Here is a 14,066-nt window from a genome sequence, read left to right as displayed (position 1 = left end):
CTTGCATTATGGCTTGATGAACAATGAACACTGTTTATAATTTTATTAGTTCATATTAAATAAAATATAACAATCAAATGAAAAAAAGTTATACCACCATCATTTCAGCACTGTAGAATTACTATAGGATTTCTGATGTAGGTTTTGTCATATCCTCTGTTATTTCTGTCTGATAAGGAGTTTTTATTTCCAAGATTGTCCATACTTCTGTTTCTAGCAAACTTTGTATTTTACATATATATTTGAAGATGGTCTGGATAAATTTCAAGCCAGATTTGTTCATCAAACTTCATTGTTTACCAACCATGTGATCAGAATGGCCAGATGTTGCAGTATGATCTGTGTGGGTGGACCCTTGCACCCCTGCAGAGCCCCATGACTCTAACAGGACTTCACAGACACAAGAATCCACCCAGATCAGACTGCAGGACTGAAGGATGTAAATTAAATTTTTTAAAGTATCTGAATAGATAAAACAATGTAATTGGATAAAGACTTCAGAAGCTTCTTTGAGCAGATATGTAATCCCTTTTTTGAATTACACTTTTCTGCAATATGCTGATTGTTTTCTGTATACTAGATTTTAACTATAAGGGCAACCCCACTTTTCTTTATTCCCCACTATTTATTCTTTATTAAAGTGGCGGCGTTTTAACTTTGGCTGTGTAGACATACCCTTAGACTAATAAATATTGTATTACAAGTACTGACAATTCAGGCTGGTGCTCTTTATTTATGATCAAGTCCCCACCACCAGTTTCCAACTATATACAGGCTTTTTACAACAGCTTGGCCTACCACAGGCCTGGCCAGCAACAGACTAGGAGACGAGACGAGACGAGACGAGACTCGACTCGACTCCTCTCCTCTCCTCCCTCTGAGCCTGAAGTTCCCCTCTTGCTCTCACTTCCTCAGAGCCTTATAGCTCCTGCTAACGAGGCTGGCAGGTGTGACCAGTTACCAGGCAAGCATCAGGCTATCTACCCAGCCCCAATCCAATCCCCCTGATTGGGGCTGCAGTGGCAGGAGCTGATTAAGGCCTCTCTAGCAGCACCCTGCGACAATAACCAAGAAGAAAAAGTAGCAGAACAATCAGGAGAAAACTTCCCTACCCAGTCATAGATTCACTACTGAGAGCTGAAGGAGATGATGGTCTTTGTAAAATAAAAGCACATCAGGACTCATGTGAATACTGCATGCTGACTTGTGTGGTGACAAAGTAACACTCCAGCAACATGACCAAGAGGTGATGTCAATATGCCTACAGACTCTCAAGTCAGGCTTGAGTAGCTCCATTCTTTTCTCTGAGAGGTCTCAGAAGGTAATATTTGCTTTCTCATCTACCCTGAGGGCTCTTTTCTGTGATTACTGCAGGGTTCTATTCTGTCACTCATCCTGTTCAGTGTGTATATAGGGCCAGTAGGGCAGATAGAAGGAAGGTGTGGGTTGCAGTGACATCAGTATGCTGATGACCCTCAACTCTACATCTCTGTTTGATTGGATCAAGTTTGTGCAATTGATTTCCTTTCCTCGTGTCTAGCCAAGCTTGGGGCTTGGATGACAGCTAGTTAGCTGAAGTTTGGTCCAGAAAGGTAAATTGGTAGGATGTCACTTTCTTTGTTGGTTTTTGACAGAAGTGATATGTCACTGCACTGAAGATTTTCCAGCCTTTTGTTATGGAAGTTTATGACTTGGGGATTCTGTTAGATCCTTGGCTGTTCTGAATACACAGACAGCAGAGGTGCCAAGAATGCTTTTTTCTGTCTGTTCTTGGCAAAAAAGTTATGAATGTGTCTTTTGAATGTGATCTCTCAATCTCCCATTCTTTTGTCACCTCCAGCCTACATTACTGCATTGCACTTTACTGGAGTCTAAACCTGATGTAGGTGAAATTTTAGCTGGTGCCGAAAGTGGCTGTCCAATTACATAGCAGTATTCCTTGCAGGGAGTTTATGCTCCAAAAACTGCACACTTTCATTACACTTCCTGTTGCAATCCAAGATGCATGTTTTGATCTATAACTTCCTTCCTGCTTTGGGTTTTATGTATCTTAGAAACTGCCACTCTTCCCATGTTTTAACTGGCAGTTGAGATCAGCCAAGATGTTTGGGCTGACAGTCCCAAGATTTGTTCAGCTGGGGACAGGGAGTTTCTCAGCAAAGGGCACTTTACTCTGGAACAAATTCCTCCCTTGGTCTGACATAACCTGAAATTATTTGCATTCAGGACATGTTGGAAAGCCTATCTATTACTCAGGCATTTTGTAGGTAGATGAATGGTTGGACAGGGGAACATCAGTTTAGGTGGGATCGGGGCTATTTTATATGACACTGCCTCAGGATGAATTATTTTGTAAAATGCATTTTAAATTGTTCATGGATTTAGAGTTTCCTGATAGGCGCACTGTATAAGTCTAAACAAATAGCCCTACAATATGAGAATTTTGAAAAACACAGAGTTCAGTTTATTTAATATTATCTATCTAAAAACTAGAGGGCTGTAGCTTACTAAGAAAAATATATGGAGATTGTGAGCTGATTTTGTATCTAATACACACCTGAATTCTCTCCAAAAGTCAGTAAAAACTAAAATATTTCTTATATTATAAAACATACATTGCTTTTTGGACATGGGAATACACTAGAGAATGATCAGTAAATCAAACAATCAACAGGAGAACAGTATAGAGTTTCTTCTAAATAAATATTGAATATGAATCTCTAAATGCAGTGTTATAAGGAAGAGAAAACATCTGTAGCACATGAACCAATTCAAAACTTTTAAATATTATAGGTCACTTATCAAGGGGTTTAGACCCCAAAATATGTTCTGAATTTATATTTGGAAGGGTTGGGTCAGGGATTTCCTCTAGATTTAATCAGTAGGATATTTTAAAACATTTCACTCCATTGCTGAGAAATTAAAATAAATTATTTTAACAATAGACACTGTTTTTGAGAATCATAAAATCCACCCCCCAATATTCTGTACTCCCACTGGTGGCTTTGCAACAGTCATTAAATATCCCCAGGAGGGCACCAAGATGGATTTAATATAGGTCGCTATACAAATTGTTGTTGAATTAAAACAGGCATGTTAATGCCAGCTCCATTCAGTGTGCACAACAAAAACCAAAATCATTTGTCAAATGGAAGTAACAAAGGCCCATATCCTGCAAGTATTTGCAAGTATTTAACTTTATGCTCCATTGATCTCAGTGGGATGATTCATGGGAGGAGAGGTAAGCAAACACATGTGTTTGCAGGATCAGGTCCGAAGATGGTACATTAAAATATTTGTATCCTTCTGGGTATTACAAACAACTTTTTCTTTTCCATTCAGATTGAAACCTATAACGTAGAGAGTTTTAAAGGTCACAATTATAGATTTAAAGTCAAGTTCAAAAGAAAAAAAAAACTGCTAAAAATCCTCCCATTGGTAAACAGCCTGTTTTTCTATATGGGCTGATGCCTTGACCTCCACAATATCCTCCATCAGCTTATACCCAGAACTTTTCAAATTAAAGGTAAACTCAAAAGATTAAAAAAAGGTGGACATTACTAGCTTAAGTGGTTCATTTTGAAATTCGGATACAAATGGAACAGAATCTCCCAAGTTCTCACTTCTCTGCTCCACAAACACAACAACCCTCACACAAAAAACCTCTGTGGTCTCACATCACTTCTCCACATGGATTCAACAGCAAAGGGCTGACGTGAAGTCTCACATTACCAAGACTTTGTTGACTTCATAAAATCTTCTATAGCAGTGGTTCTCAAACTTTTTTTTTTGCGGACCACTTGAAAATTGCTGAGGGTCTCAGCAGACCACTTAATGATCTTTTCAAATGTTGTTTGTACCGTTAGCTAACTACTGTAAAGCGCTTTGGATAAAAGCGCTATATAAAAAAAACCCTTAATAATAATTACTTGTTTTGTTCTACAAATAAAAGCACACAGCTCATATTTTAATATCAGTAGTCTTACCTTTCTAATGGGATGAATGTGCCCTCTCTCCCCCACCGCGGCAGCCCCCCTAGCTGGGGCTGGGAAGGAGGGCCGTCTCTCCCTGGGAGCCCCAGCCCTGGAGCTGGGCAAAGTTGCCTCTTTAACTGGCCGCTGCAGCTCTGCATATCCCAAATTCCCCGCCACCCCCTCTTCTCACCCCACTGCCCCCTCCTACCTACCCCCTCTTCCTCCAAAGCTACCACTTCACCTTACATGTGCAACTTCTCCAGGGTCCAGACACCTAATTTGTGGAGCCATGCCTGCGCGGCTCCCCTAATTAGCTGGGTGGCCCTTCATTCTCTCGTGTGCGGCCGCCCAGGCGCGCACCCTAGAGGGAACTATCTGCAGGCCACCTGAATGGAGCTCACAGACCACAGTTTGAGAACTTTTGTTCTATAGTACACATTTAATAGTGTACTGTTGTTTCAAAGCCACCAAATGCACAAAGATCTAGAGTACATATATCTAGAGTACGTATCCCAGCATCCAGAGATTTATGATCTGGGGCTGTGTCTTGCAAATGCTTAAATATCTACTGACATGAGTAGCTCCAACTGTGATGAATTCCAGCTAAATTCAGATGGACAACTCACATATTTGCAGGATTGTTTCCTAGATGACTGATCCTACAACCCTTACTCATGTGAGCAGTCCCACTGAAGTCAATAGGAATGCTCCAATAAGGATTACTCATGTGAGTAAGGCATTGTAGAATATTGATAGTAGTTGCTTCCAAATGTGCTGATGCACTGTTGTGGCACAGTAGTGGATGGAGTTAAGCATACCATGATGAAAGTTCAAAGAATTATTGCAAGGGTTTTTGATAAAATACATCATACCAAGACATATTTTTCTATTGTTCTGAATATGCCATCAAGTGAAATGATTATGTTGAATATATATGGCTGTATTCAGTTGTAATGTAAGATCTTTCACTTTATTAGCTACTTGACATATTCCATCACGTTCTATAGCATTTTGTCAATAATAGACAAATACTTTTCATAAGAATTCCATATTAAATGCTTAACTACTGCAAAAGACACTTTCTAAGAAAAATATTATACAAAATAGAAAATTGGATATAATTTTAACTATGATGGCATTCCAGAATCTATAAATCATTTACATCTTGAGGGGGGGAAAAAAGCAAATTGAAGACTGCGTACTAGCAGATTAATCCAATATTGCAGCAGTGTTCCAAGCATAAAATGCAGCAGCAGCACTGTTAATGTAATTTAGCCATATGGAGTGGAAATCTATCAACTTCATGAAAAGACTCGTACAGATACAGACAGACATCTTCCTTTCCGAATGCAAACAGATGGACATCATACCAAAAGGACTGAAGGTAAAAAATCCATTACAATCTACATATCACACAGACTATGCTGACAGCTTGTGCCACACGCTCTCAAAGAAACTGCGGAACCACCTGATCAACATCCTCTACAGCAAACAGGGAAAGATTAAGAATGAGCTCTCAAAACTGGATACTCTCATAAAAAACCAACCTTCCACACAAACTTCCTCGTGGCTGGACTTTACAAAAACTAGACAAGCCATTTACAACACACACTTTGCTTCTCTACAAAAGAAAAAGGACACTAAACTATCTAAACTACTACATGCCACAATTGTGGAAAAGCAGCATCACTTGCCCCATAACCTCAGCCGTGCAGAACACAATGCCATCCACAGCCTCAGAAACAACTCTGACATCATAATCAAAAAGGCTGACGAAGGAGGTGCTGTCGTCATCATGAATAGGTCGGAATATGAACAAGAGGCTGCTAGGCAGCTCTCCAACACCACTTTCTACAAGCCATTACCCTCTGATCCCACTGAGGGTTACCAAAAGAAACTACACCATTTGCTCAAGAAACTCCCTGAAAAAGCACAAGAACAAATCTGTACAGACACACCCCTGGAACCCCAACCTGGGGTATTCTGTCTGTTACCCAAGATCCAGAAACCTGGAAATCCTGGGCGCCCCATCATCTCAGGCATTGGCACTCTGATAGCAGGATTGTCTGGCTATGTAGACTCCCTCCTCAGGCCTTATGCTACCAGCACTCCCAGCTATCTTCGAGACACCACTGACTTCCTGAGGAAACTACAATCCATCGGTGATCTTCCTGATAACACCATCCTGGCCACTATGGATGTAGAAGCCCTCTACACCAACATTCCACACAAAGATGGACTACAAGCCGTCAGGAACAGTATCCCCGATAATGTCATGGCAAACCTGGTGGCTGAACTTTGTGACTTTGTCCTCACCCATAACTATTTCACATTTGGGGACAATGTATACCTTCAAATCAGCGGCACTGCTATGGGTACCCACATGATCCCACAGTATGCCAACATTTTTATGGCTGACTTAGAACAACGCTTCCTCAGCTCTCATCTCCTAATGCCCCTACTCTACTTGCACTACATTGATGACATCTTCATCATCTGGACCCATGGAAAAGAAGCCCTTGAGGAATTCCACCATGATTTCAACAATTTCCATCCCAACATCAACTTCAGCCTGGACCAGACCACACAAGAGATCCACTTCCTGGACACTAGAGTGCTAATAAGCGATGGTCACATAAACACCACCCTATACCGGAAACCTTCTGACCGCTATTCCTACCTATATGCCTCCAGCTTTCATCCAGACCACACCACACAATCCATTGTCTACAGCCAAGCTCTAAGATACAACCGCATTTGCTCCAACCCCTCAGACAGAGACAAACACTTACAAGATCTCTAACAAGCATTCTTACAACTACAATACCCACCTGCTGAAGTGAAGAAACAGATTGACAGAGCCAGAAGAGTACCCAGAAGTCACCTACTACAGGACAGGCCCAACAAAGAAAATAACAGAACGCCACTAGCCATCACCTTCAGCCCCCAACTAAAACCTCTCCAACGCATCATCAAGGATCTACAACCTATCCTGAAGGACGACCCGTCACTCTCACAGATCTTGGGAGACAGGCCAGTCCTTGCTTACAGACAGCCCCCCAAAATGAAGCAAATACTCACCAGCAACCACATACCACATAACAGAACCACTAACCTAGGAACCTATCCTTGCAACAAAGCCCGTTGCCAACTGTGTCCACATATCTATTCAGGGGACACCATCATAGGGCCTAATCACATCAGCCACACTATCAGAGGCTCGTTCACCTGCACATCTACCAATGTGATATATGCCATCATGTGCCAGCAATGCCCCTCTGCCATGTACATTGGTCAAACGGGACAGTCTCTATGTAAAAGAATAAATGGACACAAATCAGACATCAAGAATTAACACATTCAAAAACCAGTCGGAGAACACTTCAATCTCTTTGGTCACTCGATTACAGACCTAAAAGTTACAATTCTTCAACAAAAAAACTTCAAAAACAGACTCCAAGGAGAGACTGCTGAATTGGAAGTAATTTGCAAACTGGATACAATTAACTTAGGCTTGAATAGAGACTGGGATTGGATGGGTCATTACACAAAGTAAAACTATTTCCCCTTGTTTATTCCCCCAACCCACCCTCCACTGTTCCTCAGTTCTTGTCAACTGCTGGAAATGCCCCACCTTGATTATCACTACAAAAGGTTCCCTCCCCCGCCCCCGCTCTCCTGCTGGTAATAGCTCACCTTAAGTGATCACTCTCATTACAGTGTGTATGGTAACACCCATTGTTCCATGTTCTCTGTGTATATAAATCTCCCCACTGTATTTTCCACTGAATGCATCCGATGAAGTGAGCTGTAGCTCACGAAAGCTTATGCTCAAATAAATTTGTTAGTCTCTAAGGTGCCACAAGTACTCCTTTTGTTTTTACTGTTAATGTTGACATGCAGTGCTGATAGATTGCCTATTATATACTGCCTACTCTAGATGTCATTGGCTAGGTGCTATTAAAATCTAAGATAGATAAGACAAATATTAGTAATATTCACCTCTGTCCTGTTCCAACATCATCTTATTTTGGAAACCAGCACTGCAACTCTATTCATGTTTTATAACTATTGTATTTATAGTAGAACCAGGAAAGGACTACCCACTATATCTTTCCCATTAATGTCTTTTGGAACTTGTTCTTAAATAACTGCAGCTATGGTACTTTGAGCCCCCTTACTTCATAGCCTATTCCACTGACTAACTGCTGTTACCAGGAGAAACTGATTCAAATTCAGGAAGGCCCCTCAGGATACTCATTGTCACTTAAGCTCTGTGGCAGGGTTGTCCAAAGAAGAGGGAGTTATTGGGGCACAGTGGTGGTGGGTCCAGTGCATGTTTCTGCAGAGGAACCATTGAGGTGGCTTGGAGTAGGGGGCCACTGGATCCATACACGTCTATATTCAGTGGCTGGGAAACCTCAGAGGGGCTGTGTTGCAGGTCCAGCTACCCCTGGCTGGACAGAGTGGTTGATTTCCATCCCCCTCAATCCCCACTAATTCCCAGCACAGATACCACTTACTCAGGCTCTGTTCTGGGAGGACTTGTGATGAATTGTTCTTTAATATCTAGCCTAAGCTTTTCCTCCCATAGCTCCAAGTCATTGCTCCTTGATTTCCCTTCTGAGACCTTAAATTACTCCTTTTCTTCGTATATAGTTATTCTTAAGCCTTTTATGGATTGAGATCACATCCCCAGAGTCTGCTCTCTTCTAGAGTCTTTAATTATCAAGTGAGCACATGGAAGAGTTCAAGATTACTATCCCAAAGGGCATATACAGCACAAAGACAGCAGCTGAAAAACACTAGCCAAGTGAAGGACAGATTACGCTGAGAAACTGGGGGAAAAAATCACCCAGCTATGATGGACACTTGGTAATTGCATGAGTCCATCATCTCCTAAGTGTTCAGTCAGAGTGTTTTGTGAATGTTCCAAATGTACTGAAAAGGCCTACGTGATGTACAAACATTAACTGAGCAGCACTTTGAACATATAAAATGCTAGCTGCTAATAGCAGTACACAATTACTTTAGGGGTGCAGTGAGTGAAATGAATTGACCATAAATTATAAAAGGAGGCTTAAGGCTAAAATGCCTGAGGGACAGACACTAGTGGGTTTGTAAGTCTAAAGTAGTCTGATTCATCTAGACAGGGAACCAAGGTATTTCACAGATTAGTTTTAAAACTGAACTCAGACAGTGTTGGTGCTGTGTCCTAAGTGTCAATGCCATCATTTTAAATGACAAGGATTGGCTATTCCAAGCCATTAACCTCCCTTGCCCCCACTCTCCCTCCTGCACAAGCTCTTGCTCTTTTCAAGCAATCTGCTCCTCCCAAATTAAAAGCATGGTCTGATGTCCCACATCCTCAAATGTTTTGCCAGTTACCCCACCCTCCCTCTCTTTCCAACACGTCTCCATCTCCTCCCTTCCTTCCCCTCTAAACCCATGGAACATGCCATTTGTAGCCATTATGTTGATCCTCCATCTTGGGCCCCTTCTAGTCTGGCTTCAACCCCTTCACTCTATCAACCTTCCGCTCACCCAAGTCTCTACAATTTCTTCCTGGCTACATTTAAGGCCCTGGCCTCCACCGTTGTCCTTACCTTTCTGCCATTTAGGTACAGTTGATCATACTCTCCTTGAAACCTTTGCCACTGTCCTTTCGTGGTTCTCCTATTACCTCTCTAATCACTCTTTCAACATCTCCAATTCAAGCTTTTCCTTTTAGGTAAAATTTTCAAGAAGCACCTAAATGACATTTTCAAAAGTGACTTAGGGCTTGTTTACACTTGAAACACTACAGTGGTGCCAGTGCGCATTGAAGCTGCGCCACTGTGGTGCTTCAGTGTAGACACACACTATAGCAAAGGGAAGGGTTCTCCCATTAGTGCAGATAATCCACCTCCCCAAAAGGCAGTAACTAGGTCGACGTAATGCTGTCTATACTGGGGGGTAGGTCATCTTAACTACATCAATCAGTGGTGTAGATTTTTCACACTCCTGAGTGACGCAGCTAGGTCAACTTAACGTTTGAGAGTAGACCTGACCGTAGGCCAGTGGTTCCCATACTTGTTCCGCTGCTTGTGCAGGGAAAGCCCCTGGCGGGCTGGGCCGGTTTGTTTACCTGCCGCGTCCACAGGTTCAGCCGATCGCGGCTCCCAGTGGCCGTGGTTCGCTGCTCCAGGCCAATGGGAGCTGCTGGAAGCAGCGGCAAGTATGTCCCTTGGCCCGCGCCACTTCCAGCAGCTCCCACTGGCCTGGAGCAGCGAACTGCAGCCACTGGGAGCCATGATCAGCCGAACCTGCGGACTGTAAACAAACCAGCCCGGCCCGGCAGGGGCTTTCCCTGCACAGGTGGCGGAACAAGTTTGGGAACCAATGCCATAGGCATTTAGGAGCCTAAATCTCATTGAAAATCAGTAGGACTAAGGCTCTTAAATTTCTTAGGCATTTTTGAAAATGTTACTCTAAAGGCTCGTCTACACTTACATTTTATAGTGCTCTAACTTGCTGGCTCAGAGGGGTGAAAAGTCACCCCTCTGAGCGCAGCAACTTTGAGCGTTTTAAAGTGCTAGTGTGGACAGGCTCCGAGCGCTGGGAGAGCTATTCTCCTCGTGGAGGTGGATTACCAGGATTACCATCGTGCATGATCACACACACATGTCAAAGCGCTGCCGTGGGAGCACTCACGCGGCAGCACTTTGAAGTTTCTAGTGTAGACATATCCTTAATCTTCATGGCTCTTCACAATTCTACCTCTCCCTATTCACTCATCTCTTATCACTTCCCCCATCCCGTATGTCCACCAATAATGCCAGCCTTGACTGCTGCTCCTCTCAAAACCATTTTACTCTCTTCCAAATCAACCCTAAATTGATCCTCAAAGCTACTCATATATCCCTCCACTCCAACAAGCCTTCCATTGCTGGAGACAGGCATATTCACAGTATAGGTTACAATGTATATAATGTGTATATTTATTGATTTGTTTGTATTAGGAGGTAGTGCCTGAAATGTGCTAGGCTTTGCATAGACACACAGAAAAATCCTATCCCTCGCAGTTTACAATCTTCAGGATAGCCACAGACAGTGGAGCAGCCACAAAGGAAGGAAAGACAAGTGTTACAAATGTACGATCATGCAGACAATAGAAGTGGTAGTCACTTTTTGATGGCTCCTCTCTGATGGCACACACACACACACCATCATCAGATTTTGTATGCTGACCCACTGATGGCTTTGCTTTTTATCAGGACTTTTAGTAATACATGGCTAAAAATCTCTGTTACAGCTAAATTACTGATGATATTGTGCAAGGGCATATCTACCTTGGCAGATTATGGGCATAGTGGAGGAAGGGGGGCAGTGGATCAGGCAGTGTGCATGGTGGCGTGTACGCATTTTGTTGTGCAAGCTGCAGACTCGAGGGGATATGCCAGTGACTAAACTCACATTTTCATGCTTCATGTGTTTCAGGAGGCGCAGTTCCCGGTAGGCTCGTTTGGCAAAGAGTTCGGACTGAAATGGGCGGTACAGTTTCTTGATAGCCACTTTGGTGCCATTTCTTCCATCTATAGCTGAGCTTTAAGAGAACAAGAATAGAGTTTGCGAGTGATGATTGGAATGATGCTGCAAGTCCTGCCACCAAAGATGCACTGAACAATAGGTTAGAGGACTGCTGGTGTGTGGCTGTTCTCTGCCGTGTGACAGAGGCAAAGTCACATAACCGCTCTGTGCCTTTGTTTATCCTACTGTAAAGTGGGGATAATAACCCCTAAGTACCTCACAAGGATATTGAGACTCTAGCATGCTCCCCGACCCTTTGATGATAAGAAGCTAGTATTAGAAAACTGTAAATGGGAACATTTAGGCAGGAAAAAGAGAGATGTCTTAATTCCACTATATTTTATTGGACTAAGAAAGGATTTTTGGTAAAGGTAAAAAGAGGGGAAATTAAGAATTGGCTACAAAATAAACCATTTCCCTTAGCCAAGTCAGATGAGCCACAGCACAAGTCTATAAAGTAATGGATGGCACAGAGGTCAATCAGCTCTCATATTCTAATAAACAGTGGAACATTTTTATAAAGTAGAAATGCAAAAGGATCATAGGGAAATGCAGTTTTACAGGACCCTATAACTGTGGAACTCACTGCCACAGGACACCACAGAGGGCAAGACTTTAGGGTGGTTGGGAAAGCGCTTGAGCAGTTCTATGGATGGGAACATGCAAAGTTACCATAGGCAGGACAAGAAAAACAGAAGGGACAGAAACCCTTATGTTCAGAGCATAAGCTTGCTTCCTCTGGTACTTGAGGAAGAGATTTCCCCTAGGGGCAGGTTATTGCAGAACTGTCTGCTCTGGGCTTTCCTTGCAACTTCGCAGCAGAAAGCCCCTGGGGCTAGAGGGACCAGACAGCAAGTGTGAAAAATCAGGACAGTGGATGAGGGGGGGAACCTATATAAGAAAAAGACCCCAAAATCCGGACTGTCACTATAAAATCAGGACATCTGGTCACCCTACTCCGGGCTAGCTGGGCAAATGGGCGTGGAGTCCGGGGCAGAGCAGGAAACGGGGCGGGACAAACCGGGGCTGGGCAGAGCCAGCACCTTCCCCCCGCACAGGAGCGGGCCGGGGCGGTGCGATATCACAAACTGCCGCCCATCAGAATTGGCTGCAATGACACCGCCACCGAGGGGAGCGGGGGCCGGGCCGGGGCAGCCCAAACAAAAAGTTGGAAGGAATTAAAGCGAAAGTGGCCGCGGAACTGGCGCGCTGTCCCCGCGAGCCAGGGAACCGAGCCGCCTCCCCCGGGACCTGCCTGCCGCGCCAGGGCGGGCAAAGTCCCTGGCTGTGAGGGGGCCGCTAGCCCGGCTCCCGCGGCCGGGGCGCGCAGGCACCCCCCCTCCCCCCAGCCCCCTCCTAGCCGGGGCGCGCAGGCACCCCCCCTCTCCCCCCAGCCCCCTCCTAGCCGGGGGGCGCAGGCACCCCCCCTCTCCCCCCAGCCCCCTCCTAGCCGGGGCGCGCAGGCACCCCCCCAGCCCCCTCGTAGCCGGGGCGCGCAGGCACCCCCCCGCGCCCCCCAGCCCTCTCCTAGCCGGGGGGCGCAGGCACACACACCCCCCCAGCCCTCTCCTAGCCGGGGCGCGCAGGCATACACCCCCCCCCCCGCAGCCCTCTCCTAGCCGGGGCGCGCAGGCCCCCCCCCCCGCAGCCCTCTCCTAGCCTGGGCGCGCTGCGGGGACCGGGGCGCCCCGCCCGGCCAGGGGGTGTCCTGGGGAGGGGAGACCCACCCCCTGCCTCACTCACCAGACAGCGCCGTAGGCTCCGGAGCCCACCGGCTGCAGGTCCCGGTAGCGCTCCCGCACCTCCCATAAGGTTTTGGTGATTTCCTGCCGGTAAAAGCCTTTCTTGGCGGAGGACATGGTGACCCAGCCCCCTGTCGGCGCCTTCCAACAAAGAGCCCTGAGGAGCAGAGAGAAGGGAGCTGCGGCGGCTGCGAGGGGCTGGGCTTGGAAGCGCTCCCGGGGTGTGTGTATGGGGGGGGGGGTGTCCCTCTCTTAACGGAGATTGAATGTGGCTCCTGCTTTCTCTTTCCCCTCCTCCCTCTCAGAGGAGGAGGTCCTGCTGGAGTCACCGTGAATGAACCCCCCTCCCCGCATCTGGGGGCTGCCTGCTTTGTGACAGATAAATAACTCTCCTGTGTGTGGTTGCTGCCTGGTGGCAAGGCTGGGCCCAGGGGCTAGGGAGGAGCTGCTCAGCTTTCTCAAACCAACTAAAAACTGGCCTTTTTGTTTCAGATCACGTGGTGAGATATCCCTGCACACACCCCTCCCCTTCCAAAAAGCCACTTCTAGCCTGTTTCAGTGAAAGCTGCTGTATTTGAAGGCAACCTTCCAGCTATGTGAGATTCCCTCTCTGAAAAGTTCTTATAAAAAAACCAGTGTGTGTGACTGTCGGGGGGGGGGGTATCTGAATCGCACACTCTTATTTAAATAGAGTGTGCTGGAACATGCAAGCAACAAGACAAGGAAGAAGGCAAGGTTTGCACTCTGCATTACAGAGAAGGTTCCTACCAAGAGCTGTTTG

The 14,066-nt window shown here is 45.3% G+C and overlaps 1 protein-coding gene across 1 annotated transcript in view; it reads right to left on the bottom strand.

The window, feature by feature from the left end:
• Positions 1-13,761, bottom strand: part of MAPK12 (mitogen-activated protein kinase 12) — a 71,996-nt gene extending 58,235 nt beyond the window's left edge. Inside the window, exons 1-2 of the mRNA XM_037889007.2 lie at positions 13,287-13,761; positions 11,430-11,559 (exon numbers count right to left, since the gene is read on the bottom strand). Of these exons, the coding sequence (XP_037744935.1) occupies positions 11,430-11,559; positions 13,287-13,402 (246 nt within the window). The 5' untranslated portion in view covers positions 13,403-13,761. The remainder of the gene's footprint in view (positions 1-11,429; positions 11,560-13,286) is intronic.
• Positions 13,762-14,066: the final 305 nt, after the last annotated feature.

Source organism: Chelonia mydas, chromosome 1, assembly GCF_015237465.2.
Source record: "Chelonia mydas isolate rCheMyd1 chromosome 1, rCheMyd1.pri.v2, whole genome shotgun sequence".
In the NCBI taxonomy this organism is placed as follows: Eukaryota; Metazoa; Chordata; order Testudines; family Cheloniidae; genus Chelonia; species Chelonia mydas.
Note: the sequence above shows the minus strand (reverse complement) of the source record. Positions and strands in the feature narration are given on the sequence as shown.